The sequence below is a fragment of the Phragmites australis genome, chromosome 6 (assembly GCF_958298935.1).
Source record: "Phragmites australis chromosome 6, lpPhrAust1.1, whole genome shotgun sequence".
NCBI lineage: Eukaryota > Viridiplantae > Streptophyta > Magnoliopsida > Poales > Poaceae > Phragmites > Phragmites australis.
Window position 1 is genome coordinate 2,786,395 of NC_084926.1, and position 26,370 is coordinate 2,812,764.

General features: G+C 43.9%; 1 protein-coding gene, 1 non-coding gene and 2 pseudogenes across 3 annotated transcripts; 1 reads left to right on the forward strand and 3 right to left on the reverse strand.

Annotated features, from left to right (window-relative positions):
• Positions 1-625: 625 nt before the first annotated feature.
• On the reverse strand, positions 626-10,770 carry LOC133921078 (probable polygalacturonase; annotated as a pseudogene).
• Positions 4,784-4,923, reverse strand: LOC133923337 (small nucleolar RNA Z247). The gene has a single exon (XR_009910593.1). It is a non-coding gene; the product is annotated as a small nucleolar RNA Z247 (small nucleolar RNA).
• Positions 10,771-13,994: 3,224 nt separating the features above from the next.
• Positions 13,995-20,312, forward strand: LOC133921081 (ATP-dependent DNA helicase Q-like 3; annotated as a pseudogene).
• Positions 20,313-20,395: 83 nt separating this feature from the next.
• On the reverse strand, positions 20,396-24,999 carry LOC133921080 (uncharacterized). Of its 2 annotated transcripts, none has more exons than XM_062365807.1 (8): positions 24,697-24,999; positions 23,896-24,285; positions 22,875-23,072; positions 22,466-22,738; positions 22,209-22,311; positions 21,711-21,829; positions 21,399-21,575; positions 20,396-21,308 (listed from the first exon to the last, which is right to left on the reverse strand). In XM_062365807.1, the coding sequence occupies exons 2-8, from the start codon at positions 24,205-24,207 to the stop codon at positions 20,517-20,519; spliced, it is 1,974 nt and encodes a 657-aa protein (XP_062221791.1). In that variant the 5' UTR covers positions 24,208-24,285; positions 24,697-24,999; the 3' UTR covers positions 20,396-20,516. The 2 variants fall into 2 exon arrangements, with proteins under 2 accessions (XP_062221791.1, XP_062221790.1); XM_062365806.1 differs by having other exon boundaries at positions 23,896-24,394; positions 24,697-24,998.
• Positions 25,000-26,370: the final 1,371 nt, after the last annotated feature.

The window sequence follows — 26,370 nt, forward strand, 5'->3', positions numbered from 1 at the left end:
CACGGCACGACCCGTTTAACTGTTCATATTTTTATAGTATTTTATATAATTTGTTTATATTTAATATCATATAGGATATGTAGTGTAATGGTAGTGTGTTTGACTTTCAAGTAGAAGATCGAGTGTTTGATTTCGAATGAAAGCAAGTTTTTTTTATTTTTTTTCAATTTTTCACGAGCTGACAGGCTGACGGGCCAAAAAAAAGTCATCGGGTCTACCATACCGCGGACCGGCACGGCACGACCCGATTTTAAATGGACCGTGCCTAGGCTGGAGTCGCGGCACGTGAGCCGGCACGACACGACCCATTTAACTAATGAGCTGTGCCTCAATGAGCTCGTATCGTACCGAATCGAGCCACCCATTTAGCCACCTCTTGGGAGATCACAATCTCTTTCTGGCAATAGCGAACTGAGCATTAACTCAGATGGTAAGTATTTTACTGCTCAGTTGGTAAGTGCCTCTAAGTAAAAGGAACGGCCACCAGGCTTAAACCGGGAGCGTACCAATTTGTAGATATTCTCTAAAAAAACTGGTTTCAACAAGTTTTTGTCCGGCCATGGTTCAAAACTCCCCTACCTTAAATTTTTGTTTTAAAAAAAATGCTTGGAGAGTCTCCTCGTGGTTGAGATAAAAAAATTCGGGCAATAGCAAAATGTTGATGGCCAAATCACTAGTTAGATACAACAAGCCACTGTAAGCAAACCTATCAAGAGGAGAATCTCCTCTGTATTTACACTTCTAAAAAAAACGATGAAAATTAGAAAGTGGAAAAAAATATTTCGGCAGGTAAAGAGCCACCATTTCCTCTACTCCACCTATCTATGTGCCTCATATATCATAGTCAACTTCTATGCTGTCCAGGGTCGCTGCATGCTTGACAAGCTGCCCTTGCTCATCGTAGATGTCCAGGTTCTCACATGGTTTCGGGAACACTGACCCGATGACACGCCCCTCGATGTAGGAGCATTGGAAAATGTGCTTCTTCTTGTTGTTGGAATGATTGACGCAGAATACCCTCTATGGGTCAGGCTCTCTCTTTATATAGAGGATTGTATACATGGAAGCTTACAACCGTGATCAATGGTGCACGGTACACAGGAGACACAGCTTCAAATATAGATGATCTCCTCCTAAATATAGATTACACACTTCTATGTTTAACACCCCCCCTCAATCTGGACGGTGGGACACCAGGTTCAGATTGCGCCGCAAGTTGCAATATGGAGTAATCGGCAAAGGCTTTGTCATAATGTCGGCCACCTGGTCTTTGGATGATATGAAGCGGACGTCAAGCTGTCGTGATGCAACACGTTCACGAACAAAGTGGTAATCAACCTCCACATGCTTCGTGCGACGATGAAAGATGGGGTTGGCAGAGAGGTAAGTGGCACCAATGTTATCACACCAAAGAGAGGGTGGCCGAAGCTGAGAAATTCCAAGTTCCCGAAGTAGCACTTGTATCCATATTACCTCGGCAGTAGCATTGGCGACAGCTTTGTATTCCGCTTCGGTGCTTGAGCGAGAAACAGTGGGTTGTTTGCGAGAGCTCCAAGAAACAAGATTGCCACCAAAGAAGATGGCATAGCCACCGGTGCTGCGCCTGTCATCGGGATTGCCGGCCCAATCGGCATCCGAGAATGCACTGAGTAGAGAGGACCCAGATTTAGTGATGCACAGCCCCATATCCGACGTGGAGTGAAGATAACGCAAGATGCGTTTCACAGCCGCCCAATGAATAGTCGTAGGGGCGGACAGAAATTGACAAACCCGATTGACAGAGAATGATATATCTGGACGTGTCAAGGAGAGATATTGAAGGGCCCCAACAACGCTACGATAGCGTGTAGTGTCTTCGGCTGAGAGAGGATCACCACTTTTTAATAGTAGCCTGTCATTAGGAAGCATAGGGGTCGGAACACCATTGCAAGAAGTCAAGTTGGTGCGCTGCAACAAGTCTTGAATGTATTTGTGTTGTGTCAAGACCAGACCAGTGGATGTGTGATGGACCTCAATGCCAAGAAAGTATCCAAGAGTGCCAAGATCCTTGACCGCAAACTCAGTCTCAAGTTGATTGATGAGACGATCTGTGGCTGATGAGGAGGAGCTCATAATAATAATATCATCCACATAAATGAGAATGTACATCTGAATACCACCTTTGTTGAAGATGAAAAGAGAGACATCAGCCTTTGAAGATTGAAATCCCAATTGCAATAACTTGTTGCTAAGGCGAGAAAACCATGCACGAGGGGCTTGCTTGAGGCCATATAATGACTTGTCTAACTTGCAAATATATGTCGGATGAGTCGAGTCCACAAAACCAGGTGGCTGCTTCATATAGACATCTTCTTGAAGGTGGCCATGTAAAAAGGCATTCTGTATATCAATCTGGCGAAGAGACCAACCACGAGAGACTGCAAGAGATAATAAAACCCGAATAGTTGTTGGTTTGACTACCGGGCCGAATGTATCATCATAATCAACTCCATATTGTTGCTTGAAACCCTTGGCTACCAATCGAGCTTTATAGCGATCAATGGACCCATCAGCTTTGTGCTTGAGTTTGAAAATCCACTTGCAATCAATAATATTAAGGCCAGGTCGTGGTGGAATCAAATGCCACGTCTTGTTCTTGACAAGAGCTTGAAATTCTGCATGCATTGCAGAGCGCCAAAGTGGATGTTCCATAGCAGCCACATGTGATGTAGGCTCTGCATTGGAAGACTTGACAGCAGTATAAGTAACTGTACCATCAGTACAAATTTTTGGTTGCCTGAGATTGTGACTCAAGCGTGTTCTGTACGCATGGGCGGGAGGAGCTGCTTCAGGCGCCGCTGATTGGTCCGCAGCAGCAGGCCGTACACTCGGTGATGATGAGGGGCTGGCAGGCGGTATCTCCACCGCAGCCCCAGTACCCGCAGGGGACACGGGATCAGACGACGCCGCAGGTTGTCGTGTGGGAGTTGACGACGCCGCAGGTTGTCGCGTGGGAGTTGGCGGGGAGCCCGGGGTGCGCTGCTGCATGGAGACATGCGAGGGCCCCGAGGCAGGCAGCCCTGCGTCATGCGCAGCACCCGGCGCAGCTTCTACATGTTGTGTTGCTGCGTGAACAGGGTTAACAGGAAATATATGCATATGGTTATAGTTCAAATTAAAACTGCTACTATCCTGATTAGGTGCAACGTTGGATGAAGGACAGTTAGCGAAGGGAAAAATTATTTCATCGAATATGACGTCGCGAGAGACATAAACGTGTCCGGAGTCCGTGTCAAGGCACTTGTACCCCTTATGAAGCCCACTGTAACCCAAGAACACGCAAGCTTTAGATCGGAAAGAGAGTTTGTGTTTGTTATAAGGTCTCAAATTGGGCCAACAAGCGCAGCCAAATATACGGAGCATGGAATAATTTGGTGGAGTTTTGAGGAGACGTTCTAGTGGGCACATATTATCAATGACTCGAGTAGGCATTCTATTAATTAGATATGTGGCAGTGAGAAAAGCTTCATCCCAAAATTTAATTGGAACTGATGCATGAGCAAGGAGGGCAAGACCCGTTTCAACGATGTGGCGGTGCTTGCGTTCTGCTGACCCATTTTGTTGGTGTGTATGAGGACATGACACATGATGAGCTATACCAATGGATCTAAAAAATTGGTTATGAAGTTTCTGGTACTCTCCCCCCCAGTCGGATTGGACACACTTAATTTTAGTGTCAAGGAGACGTTCAACATGAGCTTGAAATTGTAAGAAAATGCGTTGAGCCTCAGTTCTATCATGCATCAAATATATCCACGTAAATTTAGTAAAGTCATCAATAAAACTTATGTAGTATTTATAAACACCAACAGATATGGGAGCAGGGCCCCAGACATCAGAGAAAATAAGTTGCAACGGAGCAGTAGAACGATGAATAGCAGAACTATAAGGTAGTTGATGACTTTTGCCTAATTGACATGCATTACAAACTGAGTGACTCGACTCGTTGACATAAGGGAGTTTATTCAAGGTCAAAATAGACCGCACGACTGGGGTGGAGGGGTGGCCAAACCGAGCATGCCACTGACTCGAGGACGCCTTGACACTTATTAGAGCTTGTTTGAGAAACTCAACATCGGAGGGCTTGATAGGATAAAGGCCGGACTCACACCTGCCTTCCAGAAGAACTAGTTTCGTGACCTTGTCCTTTATAAGAAAATAATATGGGTGAAATTCAAAGTAAACGTTATTGTCGTGAGCTAATTTATGTACTGACAAGAGATGTTTGGATATATGAGGAACGTGGAGAACATTATTTAGAGCAAGAGGACGTGTAGCAGTATTAAAAGAACATGAACCAATGTGCATGATTTCCAAACCTGTCCCATTGCCGACTTGCACCGTTTCTCCACCATGATACTGTTCACGGAGAGCTAGGCGATCCAGATCACTTGTTATGTGATCGGTAGCCCCCATGTCAGTATACCAATTGGGATCAACCTTGTATGAAGTTGTAGCCACTGCAGCAGATGGATGTCCCTCCTGGTATGACTCATCCATACGGTACCAACACTTGATGGCAGTGTGGCTCGTACGCCCGCAGATCTGACACGGTGGGCGATTGGATGTCGAGGAAGAAGCACCGCGGCCACGGCCCTGGAACGGCGGCCCGCCTCGGCCACGCGCACCACGACCAGCAGGTGGAGTCCCCCTGCCGTGACCACGCTGTGGACCACCACGACCAGCGAAGTTTGCTTGCGCGCCAATGTTGAGACGCGTCTCCGCCTGAGACTGCTGCTGACGCGCCTCAAACGCCAGGAGATGGGCGTAGAAATCATCGAGCGTGAGGGGCTCGGTCTTCATGGTGATCGAAGTAACAAACGGATCGTAATCCGAAGGCAAGCCAGCCAGGAGGTATGCAATGATCTCGTCAGTACGAAGAGGCGCATCAGCGGCAGCCAATTCGGCAGCGAGACTTTTGATCTTGCGAAAATAATCGGCAGCAGAGAGATCGCGCTTCTTTGTAGTGGCCAAATTAACGCGCACTTGGACAGCACGTGCGCGGATAGCAGATGAGAACATCCGCTTGAGGATATCCCAAGCCGCTTGAGAGGTGGTGGCCTCCACAACATCTTGGAGAATGTCTTCGGTCATGGAGGAAAGAAGACCACTGAGAAGCTGCTGATCTTGATCATACCACGCGCCATAGGCGGGGTTAGGCACGAGCTCGGCGCCCTCATCAGTGGAGGACGGAACCTGCTTGGGCGGCGGCGTCATGGATCCATCGATAAAGCCCATGAGCTTGGCACTCCGAAGGTACGGGAGCAGCTGGGCGCGCCACAACGTGTAGTTGTTCTTGGTGAGCCTAATGGTGACAGCATGGTGGATCGGGATAGGTGCAAACGTAGACATAGTGCTAGAGGAGAGGCTGAAAATGGTGGCGGAGGTGGTGGAGGAGGATGAAGAGTTTATGGACATGATCGAATTATCGTCTCTGTTACCATGTTGGAATGATTGGCGCAGAATATCCTCTATGGGTCAGGCTCTCTCTTTATATAGAGGATTGTATACATGGAAGCTTACAACCGTGATCAATGGTGCACGGTACACAGGAGACACAGCTCCAAATATAGATGATCTCCTCCTAAATATAGATTACACACTTCTATGTTTAACACTTGTAGCTGATGCCCACTGACATGTCCTGGAAGCTGATATCCTTATGGGGATGACGTTGCTACCATGAGCATGGACGGGCACCCGAACACCCCACCCATGGATTTCTTTGAACGATGCTCGTGATGTCTGGGAAGGCATTCCGATTGTATCCATCGTCAGCATGCTCGTTGTAGTCAACCTTTATCACAATCCCAACACGGACATTGTTGAAGGTTATGTTGCGGTAGGAGATATTACGAATGTAGCCCCCTCTTCTTGTGGCAGTCTTTATCCTCACACCTCTCCTTGATTCCCAAATATGTACATTCTCCACTGTAACATTTGCAATTCCACCAGACATTTCACTGCCAATTGAAATTCCAGCACTGCACACAGACAAGGGTAAAAAGTGTAAGCCTCACCTATAATGTTCCACGCTCTATGCACCATAAAAATTGCTTGTGTTCAGGTTTGACTTCAAAGGACTATGCACACGAACAATACTTTAGACAAAGCGTAGAAAAGATATCTCAATTCTCACCTCACAAGTGAACGGGCTGTCACATTGCGGATTAAAATGTTAGAAGATGGGTGCCCGTATGTAATCCCATATTGATCCCATCCGCTCTTTACAGCTATTGCATCATCACCAACAGATATGTAGCAATTCTCAATGAGCACATCCTGGCAAGAATCTGCATATAATGTCAGGATTGATAAATCGACAAATGGTCTGAAGCTAGTATGATCTGTCACTAATGTAACTTTAGTTGTTAGTGTAAGATAGTCTGGATAGCATGCACTAAGAGAGAGAAAAAAGGCGGTAATTCTGAGGGTGCTTCGAGTGCTTGATATAATGCCTTATTTAAAAAAACATAACGTACTGGAAGCCATTAAAGAAGGGTGAAGGATGAATACCTGGATCTATGCCATCAGTGTTTGGAGCACCCAAAACAGGAGATAAGATAGTAACATTTGAATCAGTCACATTTGTACAATCATACGGATGCAAGTGTCCGAAAGGTGAATCCCCCAACGTTATGTTGGCAACAATAATGTCCTTGGACCACATAAGCTGCACAAGAGGGACACGGATCCTCTGCCTTAATTGCGATTAATACAGAGAATCACTGTGTGAACAGTGTAATGAGTCAATAACTACAGTAGCCTGTATTAATTAATCGTTATTACTGTAGTAAATACTACAGCAACAACAATATAATCTACTATAGCGATGTAATCTGAGCTCTCCGTTTTTTGATCGGACGGTGCGCGTTCACCTTAATGCAGATGACTGTAGCCTCTCTGCATTGGCTTCTCCAATGCAGAGAATCTCAGTCCGCACAAGAGGAGGTCTCGTGTTATTGAGCATTCTTCTGCGATGCTTCAACCACCACACTTCACCCTGGCTATTTATGCTACCATTGTGTCCTATTTAACATAGGGAAGAAGGAAACATATGAAGACAATGATGCAGTGAAAGAGTGATAGCCTCATTGTTCTATTAGTATAAGATTTAGGATCAAACGAAAAAGAATAGTTACAGACTGTTAGGAATGGCAACTTGTATTCAATAGTAGCCCATAAGGGCAATATATAGAGTACATGAGAAGTACAATATAAGGACTTTAGTAACATAACCTATATGTGATGGATACATACTCTATATTCCTAAGACCCCCCTCAAATGCAAGGCATATGCAATAGTGTTGCATTTGAAAGTAGTGGCACTGAATAATAAACTTAGACTAATACATCCAAAATATGTCTCTTCAAGGTCGTCATAGAGAGGAGTCTTGTAATCCTGTCAAATCAAGCCGAAGAAGTGTTATACGAAGCACATGAGTAGAGTCGTGATGATGATAACAAAGAATGTCATTGGTCAAGAATCGCAACAAAGCGACGATAAATAGCAAGACAACAGACGTAAGTTCTCACTGAAGCTATGAAAATACCAAGAGGACACAAGAATGCCCTAGACCAAGATGACGAGTAGTGTGACAACAAATGAAGTTGTCACTAAAGAGTTGCATCAATAACGAAGGGGAAAGATTAGCTAAACAAAGACATAATTTAGCTAACTACGAAAGAAATCAGCGAATGAACGAATGAATATGTGGACTCGCACAGCATTAACAGACTCAAAGAGAGACTGAAACTTGAATGCAGACGTAGCAGAATTGCAAAGGCTCTAAAACTAGACCTAGACGCACAACTCAGCAGTAGATATTGCCAAAGCACAATAGCAAGCCACCACACCTAAGACGTTGAGGGCGGAGCCGCAGAAGAAAACAACAGTACCAAGCTATATCGGGTTGGCACAAGAGCAATAGCACAAACACCAGCGCATAAAAGAGAGAGCAGGAAGCTCGAACCGGCAGCTTGAAGCCGAGCAAAGCAGAGGTTGGACAACCACCAAGTCGCGACAGCGACAAGCGGCACTACTGATAGACAATTGGAAAACGAGAGAGAGAGAGAGAGAGAGAGAGAGAGAGAGAGAGAGAGAGAAGCCAATAGCTGACTGTTCTCAGTGACATGAGTTGCAGACAATCCAGTAGTCCTTGTTGTTCTCAGTGCCATAGCTAACTGTGACCATCAATCTGTCGCTGAGGGCAGCAGAAGTGCTCCAATGAGTTCATATGCGTGTAGATGCAGCCGAGGGTGTAGACACCGAAGCCGAAGACGATGTCGACGGCGACGAGCACCAGGATGATGAGCATGCAAATGAAGCCACGGGTGCAGATGCAGGAGGTGCCGCCTTCGGCGACAAAGCAAGATCCAACATCAGCGCCGCATCATTCCCCACGGAGGCTGCGAAGATCATTGCACGAGCACTCACGATGAAGAGCGCGACCGGCGGGCGGTCGCGTACGGGTCAAAGCTGCAGGCGTGTAAGAGAGGCGACGTGGGAGGAGCCGACCCGGGTGGACCCCTCCAGGGGAAGTTGGATTCGGCGGTGGGGCGCCCGCAGAAGGCAGCGGAGTTGACTTAGCCATCAAGCGCAAGGAGCCAAACCTGGTACGGAGGTGGATCCGGCCCAACAACAGACATATCCGACTGGCACAGGCGGCCGGGAGGCAGGAGGTCGGCGCGGTGCTTGCGGGTGGACGGGCAGCCGGTCTTCACATCGCGCGGACGGGTGGCGTAGCACGCATACGACACCCGAGCAGATGAAGAAGAAGAGAGCCAGATCAGAAAAATCAACAAGATAATCGACTAGATCTAGATCGGGAAGGGGAGCTGGCAAAGAGGGAAGAGCTGGCGGTGAGAATAGATCTAGATCTAAACGGGTGGAGGTGCTGCATCCCGAAAAGAAAAACCTAAATCTAGCTCTGATACCATTTTAGAAATATCAACTTATATTTAATAGTAGTCCATAGGGACAATATCCAGAGTACACGAGGAGTACAACATAAGGACTTTAGTAACATAACCTATACGTAATAGATACAAACTTTATATTCCTAACACAGACTTACAGCTGCAGCATGGAATTTGCAATAAAAGTGCAGGTGTTGCCATTTGAATGAATCTGCATATTTATTCAGTAAAACGCTACTAAAAAAGATGAAGTTCAAACTGTAAATGAAAGATTCCATGTTATCAAAAGTGCAGGATGTCCAAATATTCACACTGAATCAACAAGTAAATTTAGACTTGGAATCAACACGGGTCATGTATGCTTTATGTTACTTACACATTATGCTACAAAGTTATTATCATTATATTGTTTAGCATGCACATGATCCATTTCTCTCACTGATGTTGCGTAATCCACAATTCTGTAAGATGTTGTGCAATGCATAGCTTAAATACTAGTTTATTCAGATGTCGAAGATATAGCAAACCTGTAATGACTACATCTTTCAAATTCTGTCCATGAATAAGGCTTCCAAAGCGAGGCCCTTTGCGCTCCCGCCCATACCCATATGATGGTAATGCTGGCATCAATGACCAGCACTTCTCATCCTGTCCAGAAAACATCAGAAAGTCAGTTAAAATAAACTTGTAACCTGAAATGTGGATATTTATGCTGCAAATATGTACCATAGGCCTCCATGAAACTCTGAATACACACTACTCTAGATCTTTAAGCATTAGAGAATAGAGATCTTGAAAAAGTCGAGCTTTTAACACCATGTTAGATTCTTCTGTCTCTGGAGTATTGCCATTTTGTATCAACAAAATCCCAGTCTCTGGAACGCATTAGAGATCAGACGACAAACATTCTTATGATTCATTGTTGATATATTTATCCAACAAGTCAACTAGCCAAGCCATTGTTATTCTGCTATATGTTAACCACCCAAGATCCGCACCACATGAAAGTAGAATTAACTATTGAGCATACAAAATGCTCTTGAAGATCTACCCAATTACTACTAAGTTCCATAGCTACGCTCACAGAAATGCGAGCTCCCTTACCGGAATGCCAAGGATATATGCGCCCTCAACGAGAAACAACGTCATGTGGCTGGTCAGGTTGAACGGCGCCGTGAGCCACCGCCCAGGCGGCACATTGAGCTGCACCCCACCGCGCTCCGCGAGCGCCGCGATGGCCTCCACGGCGCGCTCGAACGCCTCGGTGTTCACCGCCCGCCCGTCCCCAACACCACCAAAGCCCGTCAGGTTGTACGCCGTCGGGCGCAGCCGCGACGCAGGGCGCGGCGGCGGCAGTGGCACCTGAGAAACCCCCCGCCGCCACCGCCACCGCCGACGGATATGGAGGCGCTCTGCCACAGGAACACTAGCGTGAACCCGACGACCCACACGACAGCGAGCAACGTCTTGTTGGCCACGACGAAGGCGGCTCCGCCCTGCTGCTGGCCGTGCGGGTGGAGCCTGCTGCCTGACGTGTCCACCATTGAGCGGTTCCTATTCCTGGACGGTAGTGCTTCGCTCCCCGAGGCCCCTCCGAGATCTCACGACCTAGAGCACAGCGCAAGGCGAGGCTTGGGTCAATCGGTAGGGCAGGACGCGGGAGCTCAGATTCGGGTCGCACGGTCGGGGGCTCGCCGAGGGTTTCCGCCATGGAAGGAGGGGCTGGTCTCGACGGGATGTGGTGCGTGCTCCCGATCATGGGGCCTGCTGTGCAGAGGAAGAAGATGGTCAGAATTACTACGCTGCGGCTATGTTTCTTGGGTTGCCGCGAGTCGTTGGAAGAAGATCGAACGGCGGGTATCTATTGTTGTCAATAGCCATGTTTGGCTGACCTCCCAAATCAGCTAGAGTTTTATCAAACGGCATTTTACAGTTTTTAATTCTCAGACTAATTTTATAAGAGCAATTTTTTAAAAAATTAGATATTAGAAGCTAAAAAAATCATTTTTCACTGATTCACTCCCTCTGTAGAGTTTACTTTAGAGAACTAATAGATAATCACATTTAATAACTAAATCACTATTTACCTAGAATCACTTTTATCAAAAAAAAAATTTGAATCAAGATAACTCTTATAGGCCCAATGATAGAGATTGTCAATGTTTGGCCAAAGTTTAGGTTCATCCTTCGCTTGGAGCTTGACTTAAGAACAAACCGGCTTTAGGTAAAATTGGACCTAAGGCTATGATGGCCAATGGCTTTCCTTTGGGGACGGAAATCCTGTCGTGAAGGGATTTTGTTTCCTTCAGTATTCCAACGGTTTCTTTTCACGGTTCCCGTCACGAAGGGATTCTTAAGTTTATTCTCTTCAGGACGGGATTCTTTCTCCTTTCCTTTCGCAATTTCTCTCTAAGGGAAGTTGATGGAGATGATAGAAAATAAAGGGAATGAGAACGAGGAAGGAAACGAAATGAAAGGAATATGGTTGGAGATGGTCTAAAGAACCAAAAAATTTCGATCAAATCAAGTGCTTTCAACTTCTGATCAAAGCTTAGGAGCGTATTATCAAACAAAACTTTAACGATTAATGTCCTTAGCACGTATTACCATCTACAATTGTAGCATGCAGTTGTCGATGATGAACAAAGAACACCTTTTGTTCCTAAGAATTCATTTCTCCAAGGCATTGCTGAGTGCAATGCAGAAGGTAACCATAGATGGGAACGAGCAACATGAACGTACAACAGGTCTCGTTCTAGTCGAACAAGGTATCAGTGTTATCTGGTATGGATGTGAGTGTCGAAATCTAATTTGAATTTAGATGTTAGATTCGAAAAAAATTGAACGTATGAAATTTAACTCGAAATATGAGTGTCGAGGTAACATTGGTAGCAGACGTGCAAAAGATGCCCGATTCCTCTTTTGCTTTTGTTGTCGTGGCAGCTGTGGGGCTAGACTGCTGATCACAATGCTATTTTTTCAGTGTGATTGAGAGATATAGAGACAGTGGTTAGGTGTAGGCAGGAGGGCACATCGCCATTTTCTGATCTCTTGGAGTTGGGTTTGGCGTAGCAGGTACACATGCTCGCGGCAGCATTTGGTGAGTCGCGCCCGTCGTTAGGCGAATAAGCTTGTTAACAGTCAGCAGATCAAAGAAATATGATGCATGCATGATGCATGTCCTTTGGATTGTCTGATGCACCTACCACTACCAGATGCGATCTTTTGACTGCGGTGCATCGACGCAACTGCGATGTCGATGGAGATTCTACTTTTTTTTTTGAACCACTCAAGCTCTATGCTTCGTTGACAGAAAGTACATTAGCAATGATGGGGCTCAATAAGCCATACATAGCGACCAAAATTCAAGTTTAAAGTACTCCTAACAATATTGTGGATATCGAAATTAACTTCTCTATCTTCATATCAGTACCTGATATGGCTGAATTGAGTTTTCTCCTATTTATTTTCAGTAATCATTGTGCCAAAAGTTCCTCTACATCCTTCATCGATGGCACGTATCACATCCGCATAATCATAGGCAATCATTGCTCAGTCTATCTGTAGATTCCGTACGAGCACCAACGCTTCACGGCACGCGATCGCTTCAACACACGCTGGGCTGAAATTCCTTACATAACCAGAGCAGAGGCACCAATGAAAACACCCTCTGCTGTTCTAAAAATAGCAGCTGCCGCACTTCATTCACCAGACCGAGATACAGCTCCATCTACATTTCCTTTAACCAAACCTGGTGGAGGAGGGATCCAATATTTTGGCAACTTGGGCTTCATCGTCCCCTTATGCTTCTGTTCCCTCACATCAGCCAATGTAAGGTCATGCATAAAGTCTGAGATAAAACCGAATGTGGAAAGAGGGTTCTGAAAGATATGTTCATGAATTGCATTCCGCCGTGCTGTCCAAATTGCCCAAATGGTTACTGTCATCTTCACAAAGTCCTCCTAAGCTAGTGAGTCCTCCATTGCAAATAACCAATTCTTTGCACTTGGTATAGCAAACTCGACAAATGCTCTAGCATGTCCTGGTCGACTAACACCTAGACAAAAAAGCGCCATATTGCATTCTAGCAGCGAGTGTCGCCATGAATCAAATTGGTATCCACAGATAGCACATGCGCTTGAGTTATCCATGTGTCGGTGAGTAAGCACACCCGCCGTGGGCAAACTCTGATGAGCTAGACGCCACACAAATACACGCACTTTCTCCAGTATCTTAGTGTTCCACAACTTTGACCACGACTTCTCTTCCTGGGCTTTGTCAGAGGTCACCGCTCATCCATCCAACCATGCCTCCCTTCTTTAATTTGCTGGGTGCTACAACACTCGGTCTTTAAGAAACTTAACGGCTCCATTCTTTAATTTACCGATGTACGTGGGCATACTAAGGCACCTTTTCATTAGGGCTTCGATATGGACATTTAGTGCACTTTTTACTTCTTCTCTAAACTCATGTGAACACCCCTTACTAAAGAATACCGAGGTCTGTCCCGATGCTCGACAGTAGAGGTTCAAAGTCTCCCTCTCCTCCTGTGCCGCAGGTACTGTCGCCTTCCCAAAAAGAAGGCTATCGTCCGTGAAAAAGAGGTGGCTGACCTACGACGTTGTCGATGCAACTTTTAATCCGATCAAATTGCCTTCTTCACTGCGCTTGTTCAAAAGACATGACAGAGAAATAGATAAAGGGATATTGGGTCACCCTGCCGGATCCCACTGGTCGATTTAAAATCCTCGATACGATTGCCATTGAAAAGAACTGAAAAAGACATAGTTTTTACACACATCGTCACTGACGAAATCCAAACAAGCCAAAAACCAAGTTTCCCCATAATAACCTCCAAGTAACTCTATTTCACTCGATCATAGGCCTTTATCGTATCCAGCTTTAAGAGCATAGAATATGTTTTTCTTCTAGTGTGCCGTGATGAAATGCTCATCACGCCGTGCTTGCTATTGGGCTCAGACCATGTTGGGTCGGGCCTTGCTCGCCGTGCTAGCGCCAAAATTTGGCCCAAGCCCAGCTGGCCAGGCAGACGCCCACACCACCGGCCTCTTCGCCGGCGCCGCCGAACGCGACTCTTCAGCCGGAGCACGGCAGCGCACCCCGAAGGAACTCCTCCCTCGTAGTCGTCGTCCTTGCTACTGGTATTCGATTGGCGTGGAGGAGATCCATCAGGACTTGGGACTGCGTTTCTTTTGTCGGTAAGAACCCTAACTTGCTTCGATGGATTGTTCTGATATCGAGTTTTCAACCGCTGTAAGCAATCAAATCGAAATTTTTCTTCCTCTCTTCCATCACTCAGTAGCGGATTTATTTGCTACGTAGTGGGGTACTAATCCATCCATCGATCCATGGTTCGGTTCGATTAATTTCTTCTTCTTCTTCTTCATCGCGCGCATGCATCATATTTCTGTGATCTTCTTCTTCAGCGGGCGCAGGATCAGGTCGCAGTTAATGCCATAGGAGAATTGGGACGCAAGGTGCCGGTGTGCAGTTCATATTCCAAAAGACTGGGATTCAGCTGAATCACCAGGCCCTGCGGCAAGTCCATGCCTACTGTGTTACAAACTTAAAATCATTGCAATGCTCTAAATGATCACGGCATTCTCTCGTTCCTTCTTATACATTGTGTTATTCAGCTCAAAATGAACGGACTACTTCCCATCAAGGGTGCGTCGGCGGCCTCAGGGAGTGAAAAGAAAGCTCCTAAGGAGCTCGAGAATGTCTTGAACCGATATTTTGGATATTCAGGATTTCGAGGAAAACAACTCGAGGCTATAAAAGCTGTTCTATCAGGTCTGCTCCCTTGCCGTGTTTGTGTGCATGTCTTATATATATAATTTTGTTTTGTTGACACCTGTGTTCTGAGATATTTTCCACGTTAGGAGTTAGGTTTAATATGTTGAACATCTAATTTGCAGGAAGGGATTGCTTTTGTTTGATGCCAACTGGAGGTGGAAAATCAATGTGCTATCAGATTCCTGCACTAGTGAAGGCAGGCATTGTTCTTGTTATTTCACCCTTGATAGGTGAATTGATCCATCATTTTTCCATAATGAGAACATTTATTACTTGAAAGTTTATACTAACAGTTCCTTGATTTGACTGAAAATTCTGCTGATCAGCGCTGATGGTAAGATTTATTACCCTTAGTTCTCCATTTTCTGTTATTCCTCACATACCATGGAACATCATGTGGTCTGCATATGAAATTTACAGGAGAATCGGGTTGCCAGCTTGAAAAATAAAGGTATTCCAGCTGAATTTCTCTCTTCAACACAGACATCTCATAGTAAACAAAGGGTAAGGTCCCCACACGGTGCAAGTAATGCTCTCCTGGGATATACTCAATTGTTGTGCCAATTTTGGACTCAGCTGTAATTGTTTCAACTGAATTATGACCTACCAATTCGTACACTGAATTAGACACCCCATATGTAATTATTTCATGTGTTACGATAGATTACTCCCCGATAATTGGAATTTTTCGATAATCGAAATTTATACTTTTAGTATTGAACTCGGCCACTGTGTCTAGTATCGAAATAATGAACATCAGCATAATTATTTTGGACTTTACAGTTTTATTGTACGAATGCTCTTTCCTCGTATACATGAAGACCTTGATTCTGGTAGTCCTTCTTTAAAGTTGCTATATGTCACTCCCGAGCTGGTTGCAACAGCTGGCTTCACGGTAAAGCTAACGAAACTCTACAACAGACGTCTTCTTGGTCTTGTTGCTATCGATGAGGTCTGAATTAAATAGCACCTTTATTAACAGTTTGCCATTCTTTGATCTGTTATAAATGGCATCTGTTGCATATTTCTGCCATTTCTATTCTACAGGCTCACTGTATTTCAACTTGGGGCCATGATTTCAGGTATGCGGTTATTTGTATGTTTGTTGTGAGTACTTTTTATGGATCAAATTACCTTAGTTTCACCAAGAAAATACCATTTTAATGAAACGCAGACCTAGTTACCTAGTTATCGCAAGCACTTCCCAGATATCCCTTTGTTAGCTTTGACTGCAACCGCTGTCCCGAAGTAATGCAACCTGTTACCCTCAGTACACATCTCTACTCTCTTTTTTTCTCTTCATATTAGTATGGTCTCATCTACCGAAGCGCATGGAAGTTAGCAGTCCACGTGTAAGAACCATAACTTATGCATTAGTCTCCTTGTACCGTTATTACCTTTATTTTTTACTATTATTAGTACCTTTCTTATCATTCTTGTGGCTTGGGAGTTGTGGAAGCACCGTAAGGACTGCGTATTTAATAATGCTTCTCCGAGCGTCAATTTAGTGGTTAGTTCAGTAAAAGCTGAGGGTGTTGTTTGGGGTGCTGCCGGTGCGCGAGGCCTCCAAGGTTTATTTGCTAGGTACTTTGTGTCCTTGTTTGGTCTTTGTTCACAGTCGTTTTTCTCTTTTTTTTTGTGACGCGATATTGTCCTAAGTGTACTTGGTTTTGAAACTGTTTTTTCCTCTCTTAAATGAAATGATCCGCAGCTCTCCTCTGTGTTCGAGAAAAAAATTATCATTATTGTTTTCTCATCATCTTTTTAGTTGGATATTATCAGTTTCATCTCTAGCTTACCCCAACTTGCTTGGGACAAAGGCCGTTGTTGTTGCTGTTGTTGTATTAGTATGGTCTCATCTATTAGTTCTTTTCATGCACCAGGGTACAGAAAGATGTGATATCATCATTATGCCTGCAAAATCCAGTAATTCTTAGAGCGTCATTTAATCGATCTAACATATTCTATGAAGGTAATTTTTTGACTTTTTTTTATCATTTATTTGCCTGGCAGTGCAAGAGCTTGTCGATATTTCTTGAGTTGCTTTACTTGAATGCACTGTTTTCCCCCACATGGATTAGGGCACTTATTTTTCTAAGTCTTTCACTGTTATATAGTTACTGACTTTCTGTAGCCTGTAGGCCTTTGTAATGCTCTGTTCATCGTTGTTAAGTAATCATTCATCTGCCCTATGTTCTTTTCTATTTAATTTGTGAATTATGTAATGTAACTAAATTTGCAGTTCGTTACAAGGATCTCCTTGATGATGTTTATTCTGATATATCAAATTTACTGAAGTCCTGTGGAAATGTTTGCTCAATTATATATTGTCTTGAACGGGCAGCTTGTGATGATCTAAGCATGCATTTGTCACAGCAGGGTACCTCTTCTGCTGGTATGTTGATCTAAAGTCGTAGTTCACAACTTCAAAACTGTAGTAGGATTGTTGCACTGAGAATTTTTCTGACTTTTCTATGTGCTTCTCCTGACCAGCTTATCATTCTGGCCTAAATAGCAAAGTGCGAAGTGCTGTTCTTGACGATTGGCTTTCGTCGAGAACTCAAGTTGTTGTTGCAACTGTAGCATTTGGGTATTGCTTCGGTTCATTTCTTTATATTCATTTCTGTTATTTGACATGTTGATTCCTTGTTTAAGCGTTTCAGAGTACACGTGCAATCATTTGACTACAATTATCTACAAATACATTCCAACCTGTAGTTTATACTCCCTCCGGCATAATACATGACGTTTTGGACAAGGTTCCGGTCAAACTTTTACCATCGATATCTTTAAAAATATTTATGTTGGAAACACTAAAATCATATGTATAGATTCGTTTTGAAAAGTAGTTTCACCTTATCACAACTTTATTGTGTTTTATAAATAATATTCGAATAAAAAATAGTTGTCAAAGCTACACTTTGAAGACCATGCCTTTGTCCAAAACATCAAGTATTTGTGACCGGGAGTACTTTGTTTTTGCTTGTGTCATTATTCTACTTAATTCTTAATACTAAGCTCTTACCATATTTCATGTATATTGCCTCTTCAATGTGGGGCTTTGACTAATTGGTTTGTGGATGCTGCTACCACAGGATGGTACATAATACACCCGTTGCATTTTATGCCATTCCTGTTTCTGCAGAAGTGCATGATAATATATTGGCACTATCATCTTTTTCAGGGTATTGATAGACAAGATGTCCGTATTGTATGCCACTTCAACTTGCCTAAGTCAATGGAATCCTTCTACCAGGAGTCAGGACGAGCTGGTCATGATCAACAGCCTTCAAGGAGTAGTGTTTGTATTACGGATTAGATGACCGGAGGAGAATGGTAACTAGGTTTCAAACAATATGTTTTTCCATTTTGAACAGTAGAATTGACACGTGATTTGGCAGGAATTTATTTTGAGAAACACCAAAACTAAGAAATCACAGTGGGCTTCCTCTTCGACTGAGCTTTCAGAGAAGGCCCTAGCCGACTTTAGTCAGGTTCTTACTACCAAACGTGTATTGATCTACTAGACCATGCAATTGATTTCAATTATATATGATATTTGCCTCTCTTGATGCAGATTGCTAACTACTGTGAAAGTTCTAGCTGCCAGCGAAAAAAGATCATCGAGAGCTTTGGAGAGAAAGTACGAGAATGGCCCTGGACTTATTAGCATGTTTTCTGCTTTGTGTTATTGAATATTATCTTTAAAATGGTGTAGGTACAGCCAACTTTGTGCCAACATTCATGCAATGCTTGCAAGCACCCAAATCTAGTGTCCTCGCGTCTGGAGAAACTTCGTCGTGTCCCCAACTGTCGCTATAATAAGATCTCCAGTTTTCAAAAGGTACGCTGCAAGGATTGGCTGTATTTTTAAGAATTTTATCTGCTTGATGATTCTAAATGTATTTTTCTCTTATACTGGCATTTTTGGTATGGTGAAATCTTTTGTCTGCATGACAGCTCATTAGTTAATCCAAAACACTGAATTCTGGAATCGTGAAGATGGGGCAAGCATATCAGCCGAAGGCATATCGTATTCTGATGGTAGAAGTGTAGAGCATTACTCTCTTTTCTTTTCATATTTAGAAGATACCACCGACTGTTATTCCCAAAGATTGGAGTGCACTAATATCTGCAGTTAATGGCAGATGGGAAGGAGGCAGCAAGCAATACTGCCATTTCAAAGATTCCACCAGAAGCTGGCCTGGATGCAAAATTTAAAGCCCTGGAGCATGCTGAAAATGCTTATTATCAAGCCAAAGGTCAGACTAAGCAGCAGGTAATTCAGATCTTACCTTTTATTTTTGACAGGAGATGTTGCCTTTTTGTTTTTATTATTTGCTTGAAGATAAGGATGAGTTAAAACTGCTTGTGATTTTGATTAAAATATTTTTCTATTTGTAAAAGCTCCCCTCGTGCTCAAGCTTCCATTCCACAATTACAGTTCTAAATTTCAAATGGTGATGATATAACAGGATGGCAGTCTTAATGACAAGAAAAGCACATCTCAGGCGCTTAGAGATGCATGTAGGAAAAGATTATTGGATGCCCTTGGACAAGCAAAGCTGCGACTCGGGAATCCACTTTAAGTCTGCTTCCAGTTTGGCACTGTTAGATATGTAGTTTCACTATTGGGCATTTTGAAATCTGTCCCGTCTTTACATGGTGAGGAATCAAATTTATCTAAACAGCCAAATTCAACCATGCAATACATGGTGTTCTGAACTGTTTTCTCTTGCACTGTCTGTAAGGTGTATGCCTTAACGAAAAGCTGACTCGATCTTCACGTACTTCTTTTGTGACTTGGCATGCTTTCAGGTGCGACACAGAGGCTTCCGCCACGCACCTTGAAACAGAGTGCTTCAAAAAGTATGAGAAAGTGGCCAGGACGTTCTACAACTCACAGAGCTGCCACAGTTCGGTGGCTATCGTCTGCAACATCCAACCAGATGCACGACCGCCTCCACGCTCTCATCAACCAAACTACAGATCATGGTGCGCCGGGCTCCCGCTGCGTCGTCCCAGAGTCGCCTCCAGCAGCCCCTGAAGTCATAGGCAAAAGGCCAAGAGAGAAGCCAGTAACGACGAGGCTAAGGACAAACCCCAGACGGAGCACACTGATGAGTTTGTAAAGAGGGAGCATGCTGAGGACTTTCCATTTCCCGCGGCTTCAGCCGAACATATGGAGCTTCCCCCAGTACCATCATTCACAGAATTCTTGAGCCAGAAAGGAAGGGATGCCTCAACGAGTTCTTCGAATAACTCTAAAGCGGAGAACCGGCCTTCTGGCATTCGTAGGAAGTCTAGTGTTGTGAATGAGAAGCAAGAAGCCAACAAGAAGATGAAATCATGAGCCTTTGATTTATCCGCTGCACAACTTCCCCCCTTGAATGATTTTTGCTGCAGGAATTTGACAAGAGTTCTTTCTTCTTTGCTGACATGTTGTGATCAAACAATGCAATTTTACATCGCAGTGAATCATTCCCAAATCGCGATGATGAAGTTCCACTTTGCGTCAATTAGTTTGTAAAATAAAACAGTGTTTTTACCTTCTCGCACGGATGTAGGGAGTCAATTTTAGCTATAACCTTATCAATACTGCATAACAAACTGGGACAAGTGGAGACTTGTGGCGGACATTGTTATAAGACTCATATTGTTAGATACATTTATCGGAACTGGCATCCTATTTCATCAGTTTCTACAAAAGTTAAAAACTACATGGAGGCATCTGTATTGAACTATGAAGATATATTGTTAGCGCTATCACCCGTAGGAGCAGACGAATCCTTCTGAAGCACAACAATAAGCTGCTCAATGTTTCTTCTATATATAGGCATGTAATGATCATTGATCATCATTTTCGAAAGCCTCAGTTTGCCATACAAAGATCTTGGCGTCAAGAAGATCCCCATGCTGCAATGGGGCTCTCCATTCGTATCATCCTGATGATCATCTGACTCCTCTTCATCAACTGTCTCTTCTCTGCTGGAAGTTAATATATGCATGATTTTTCCTGGAGGGTAAAATCTATGCACTTCCTTTGTCTCACTAAGCACAGCTTCAGCTGCGCCTCCGACCTCAGCAATAGTGCTTTCAGTCATCTCTTCCACAATGTCGTCGTTTTCTCCCTCCCTCTTTCGGTACAACTCATTTTCAAGTTGCTGCCATAGCTCTACATCAGTCATCCTATCCTCATCCACATGGTGATCAACGATGTCTTCATCACTATCTACTTTGTCATCCAACATACCAACAGCATCAGCCGCCACAGCAACGGAACTCTGAACCTCTTCTGATGGACACTGTATAGTTTCCGATGCAACTATCTCTGTGGTTTCTACAGTGGTTTCAGTCAACAGTGAAGTAGACTCAGACCCACCACTAGAAATTCTTGTTTCTTCTGAGGTAACAGTTGAGGTAGATGAAGCATTATTTCGCCGCCTTGGCCCTATACATGTCCATGAGGATAGTTGTAGTGCTGGTCTTGTCCATGCTGCCTGTGCTACACTGCAAGCTCTCCTCATTACAACCTGGCCATATGAATATAATACCAACATAGTTAGCTGTGGGCAGTGCAAATGTAACAAGGATCTAATAGCATACAAAGCTTGGAAGGTAACCTGTGTTCCGGAAGATACAGGTTTTAGGATGGCACCAGCACCAGCTACTCTTGCTTTAGCATTTGCTATAGAAGGAAGTCGTGAACCCAAGGCAGATGCAGATCGATAAAAAGTGCTCAGAATTCTGGTTTGCTCAATTTGGTGACGGAGATCGTTTAGCCAAGCAGATGCGGTCACCTGTTATGCACATTGGCATCATTTTGAGTTCATAGGTAAAAATTGAAAATCTAAATATGTGCTTACAATCCAGAACCAAGAAAGATGCCATGGAATCAATGACGTTGTAACGAGAATAAAAGGTAGAAAAGAAACCTCTGAACGGAGATCATCAACTGAAGCAGCTGAAAATGTTGGAACCAAATCAGCTCCATTGATTACTGTAGTGATAAAATGCATTCCTGATTCTGCCAGTTCCCATGTCATACAAGCAGCTGTAAAAATAGAGCATCGCGTGTAAGAACAAATCACATATATATTCTCAGAGAGCTCAATTCTTAGTCTAACGGATTCGAGCTTATCCAAGATTCTAATATGATAGCAACACATTTAGGACACCTTACTTATACGTCAGTTCCAATCAAATACCAATGCACAACTTGTCTACATCACAAGTTCACAATAAGGCCGTGTACTGTGTGCCAACTACCACTTGAAGTCCTAAATATCTAAAAGAAGCAAGCAGGCAGAAACAGTAACAAAATGGGAGGCAGCCAATGGCCAAATGAAATGAGGGAGGATGAACAGCATCATTTTCATAATTTGATTGTAGAAAGTTAATCTTCAGAAAGAAAAATAGCAAAACATGCAAACCTGGAGCAAATGCCACACAAGTAGTAGAAGCAAACTCCTGCTGCTCCCTCAGGATGTATGTCAAAAGAGCAGCTGTACCACCCCCAAGTGAATGTCCAACAATCTATACAGATGTGCCACAAATGCCATCAAATTAAATAACTTTAAAGAAACATTTTGAAACAACATACCATATAAATGCTTGAGCTGCAGGAATGCTCACTACTAGAACAGAACATATGGGGAAAAGGAAGAGCTGTTAAAACAAAATACTGTACCTTTATTTTAAAATCTGGATACGTATGCAATGCTTCTGCTAGACAAGGAGCAGCAAGCTTTGCAATCCACCTAGCTGCTGCAACCATCCCAAAATGTGCATATCCTAAAATTAAATCACTAACACCGCCTTCCTGTACAATTGTATGGTGAAAGGGAACTACAGCACCAGTAGCAGCTGTTAGGGTATCTCTGATGCTATGGGTTCCCCTAACTAATAGAAGTATACATTGTCTGTCATTATCAAGTAAAATCGTGAAAGCTGGCTTCAAAATCTGCAGCAATACCAAAAAAGTTCCCGAATCATTGGAAAGTACACAGTGCTCTTCAGCATAATTGTATAAACATAAAATCAGCAAAAAAATGGTTACCCATAAGGACATAACAATATGATAGGTGTTTTTCACTCACTCCTGCTTTAGGTTCTTGCATTAGAACATCCTCCGCTGAATAGCCAGTCGCCTCCAAAAACAATGGGAATGGCTTTTTGGAAAAATGCCAACATAGTGTCAACAAATTCAAAAGATACTTCAAGTCAGCAATTACTTCAGTTCCTTTGAGCTCCACACTATCATCTCCAGCATATATGCTTGATACAGATAAGTTTCCCTGAAACACATGTCAGAACCGATGCTATAAGGAACTTTGCTCAAGTCTGACAAGTCATGACAGTCGAAGTGTCTTGTAACTGTAATATATGTTTATCTGGTAACAGAACTAGCCCAATTTTAGATATCTAACATTGTGGCTGGTAATATATTGAAGGAATGGATTGAAGGTTTATAAGAGGAAAATGATACAGAACAGAATCTTTCCTCTAATTCTTGTCTGTAATAGTATAATGATCATCTTCCTTCTACTTTCCTCCGAAATTGTTGCTTCCATACAACAACAACAAATCCTTCCAATCCCAAGCAAGCAAATTGGGGTAGGCTACAGATGAAACCCAACAAGATCCACCAACAAAGGGGAAAACCCAAAATTGTTGTTTCCATGAATGATAAAAAATCAGCATAAAAAAATCTATGGAGCAGCTCTTGCAATGAAGCTTTGATGAAGCTCTTGCAATGAATGATAAATATTTAAAACAGCTTTGATGAAGGAAAAAGTAGCAAAAAATGATGAGAGATCTAAGCGAGTGCAAGGCCTCTGTTTTGATTTTTGAACATTACTCCACTTCATTGAAAGGAATATATAAATATTTAGCATGAGAGCACTACCAAAACCTGGGTATATTAATTGAATTTCTCATGCCCCACTAACATCTTGTGGAAATGTGGAGAAGGAGCCCCTAGCATATTCATGCCAGTTAACAAGATTACATCCACGACCATGCTAAAACCATTAACCACTACCACGTTCATCCCTATTGGTTTCCAGTCTCCAAGTATGAAAATAGAACGATTATCAACAAAGTATATCAGTCACCAACCTGCCTCTTGAGGAGGAAGCTGATCCCGAAAGCAAGGTCCCCAATGGGCCACTTCCCAAGGGTCTCCGAGTACGTGAACCGCAGTGTCTCTGACAGAGTTGAGATTGTCTCTAGCCACGTGGCAGGGGCACGCACATCCCTCCGCGACACCCGGCTCCTGCTGGGAGAATCCGGCGCGGCCCTGACTGCTACATCCCTGCCACTACCGCACCCCCCTTCCTGATTTAGCCTCTCTGTGTGCAGACGGCGGTTCAGCGTATAGTAGAGCAGCGCGGCAGCGCCAGCAGCGGTTGCCATTGTTGCGGTCGCCATGTCGTGGTAGTATATACCCCACACCAACCACTTGCTCGGTTGCCCTCGCACAGGATATTCAGTTGGTCACAGCCTCCACTGCAGTACTAACCAAGGTATTAATGACGCAATCAAACAACGTTATTTAATCACCGACCCTTCTACTGGAGATGCGATCTTGATTCTTGAGGGCAGTACAAAGTCAAACCTGGTACCACACACAGAAAAATCGAGTTTTTATTTCGACAAGGCCATCGATTGGACAGGAGACAGATAGTAATCATCAATACCCTAATTTCTCCAGTGATATGAACAGTAGTGGCATCACAACAACATCCCATTGAACACTAAAGTAATTCACGCAAACAACTAAGAAGTCCAAGCCCCAACACAGGGGCACTAAGAAATTATCTACGGATTCCGCGAAACTTGAGCACCGAAAAATATCGAGAAAACAACATGGCCAGCTCGGAAATCAGCCAAAAAAAGATGTTCGATCGCAGATGTTACCTCAACCAATGCGCCGCGACTCGGGCGGACTCGATCGGTTTGGCCTTGGAGGCCGGAACCCGATAGGGTTTATGGGAGGGGCACGGGATTCCGGGCGCGAATTCTGCGGGAGGAGAGAGATAGCGAGAGGCGAGGGCCGGGGGAGGCAGGGGAAGGTGGCCGAATTCGCGTCGAATCCTGGCGGCGGGTGGGGGAGGGTTTCCGGAGGAGGCGCGTTTTCTCTTTTCCTTTTCCGGGAAGCGGTTGCGCACTTGCGCTGCCGCTGGAAGACTGAAGCGGAGGATTTGTGCTTTGCGGTGGGGCCCGCACGGCACAGTCTTGCACCGCAGGTTGCGTCGAGGCTAATCAATTTGGATGGGTGGGTTCACCAGGGTCAGAGGACCAGACCGGATTATCAATTTGGATGGGTGGGTTCACCCAGGGTCAGAGGACCAGACCGGATTATCAATTTGGATGGGTGGGGATTAGACCGAATTCGGGGTCTAATTCTCGTTTATCCGAACAAGCCTAGGTAAAACAGTGTAGTTTCAGTGACTTGTAGCCGTTCGGATTACAATCCTATGTATGCTTTCGCTGAGTTTAGTTGTATGGATGTACCTCATATGGTCACAAATACTTGATCTCTTACACAAAGTTATGGTTTTTAAAGTGTGGCTTTGAACACTATTTTTATTTGAATATATTTGTAAAATATAATAATGTTGTGATAAGGAGAAAGTATTTTCAAATTGAATCTGTATATACGATTTTAATTGATCTAACATAAATATTTGTGAAAAAAATAATGATCAAAGTTTTAAAAGTTTGATTCGAATATTATCTAAAATGTCACATATTTATGGCCGAAGTAGTAAGTTTCTTTCGGAGTCTATATGAAATTTCAGGCTGTAATCTTTGAGTTGTGAGGATTTTGTTCTCTTTTTTTTTCAAAGCATCCTTGTAACAGGGCCGCTCTCATGTGTGCGAACCAGGTTTCGAGTAATTTGCAGTGGGGTGAGTGGCTCTATAAAGCATCCAGCAACTATTTAATCAATGAAGCTCCTGATCTAAAAAAAACATTTTCAGCTAAATCTGGTTGGTGCGGCGACTGCTGCGTTGGGGCACTTCTAGGAAGGAAGGAAGCTGGCGCGTGATACGTCGGTCGGGTGGGGTAGATGGATAGCAGCCATCGGTCCCAGTCCAACCCAAATCCTCTCCTGCTCGACGCTCCGGCCGATGAAGTACCGAGCCCGGCCGCTCGACGCTGTTTCGACGGCAAGGACCAACCAACCGAATACTGCGCGTGCGCGTCGGTTCAAACTCATGTGCACGCACAACATAAATTAAAGGAATGTAAAATTACTACGAGATAATTAAAAAGACAATTTATTATAGATGTTATTTATTAAATCATCTTAAGATTATATATTAATACATGAGGTAACCTATAAAACAATCCTTAATTCGTGCATGCGATGCGACCAGATGAACGCTGCGTGTCCGATCCACATTAGCCGCTAGTCAATAACGGAAACAAACACCTCGTGTTGTAGCAAGCAACGAAGAACACCGACCCGGTCGTGGAAGCCAATGGTAGAAAATTGCACAAAGACAGGACCCGCGCGCGTGCGACGGGGAATTAAAGACTTCGTTCAGACTTTTCATTTATTCGTGACGTTTCGTACAGGAAGACAG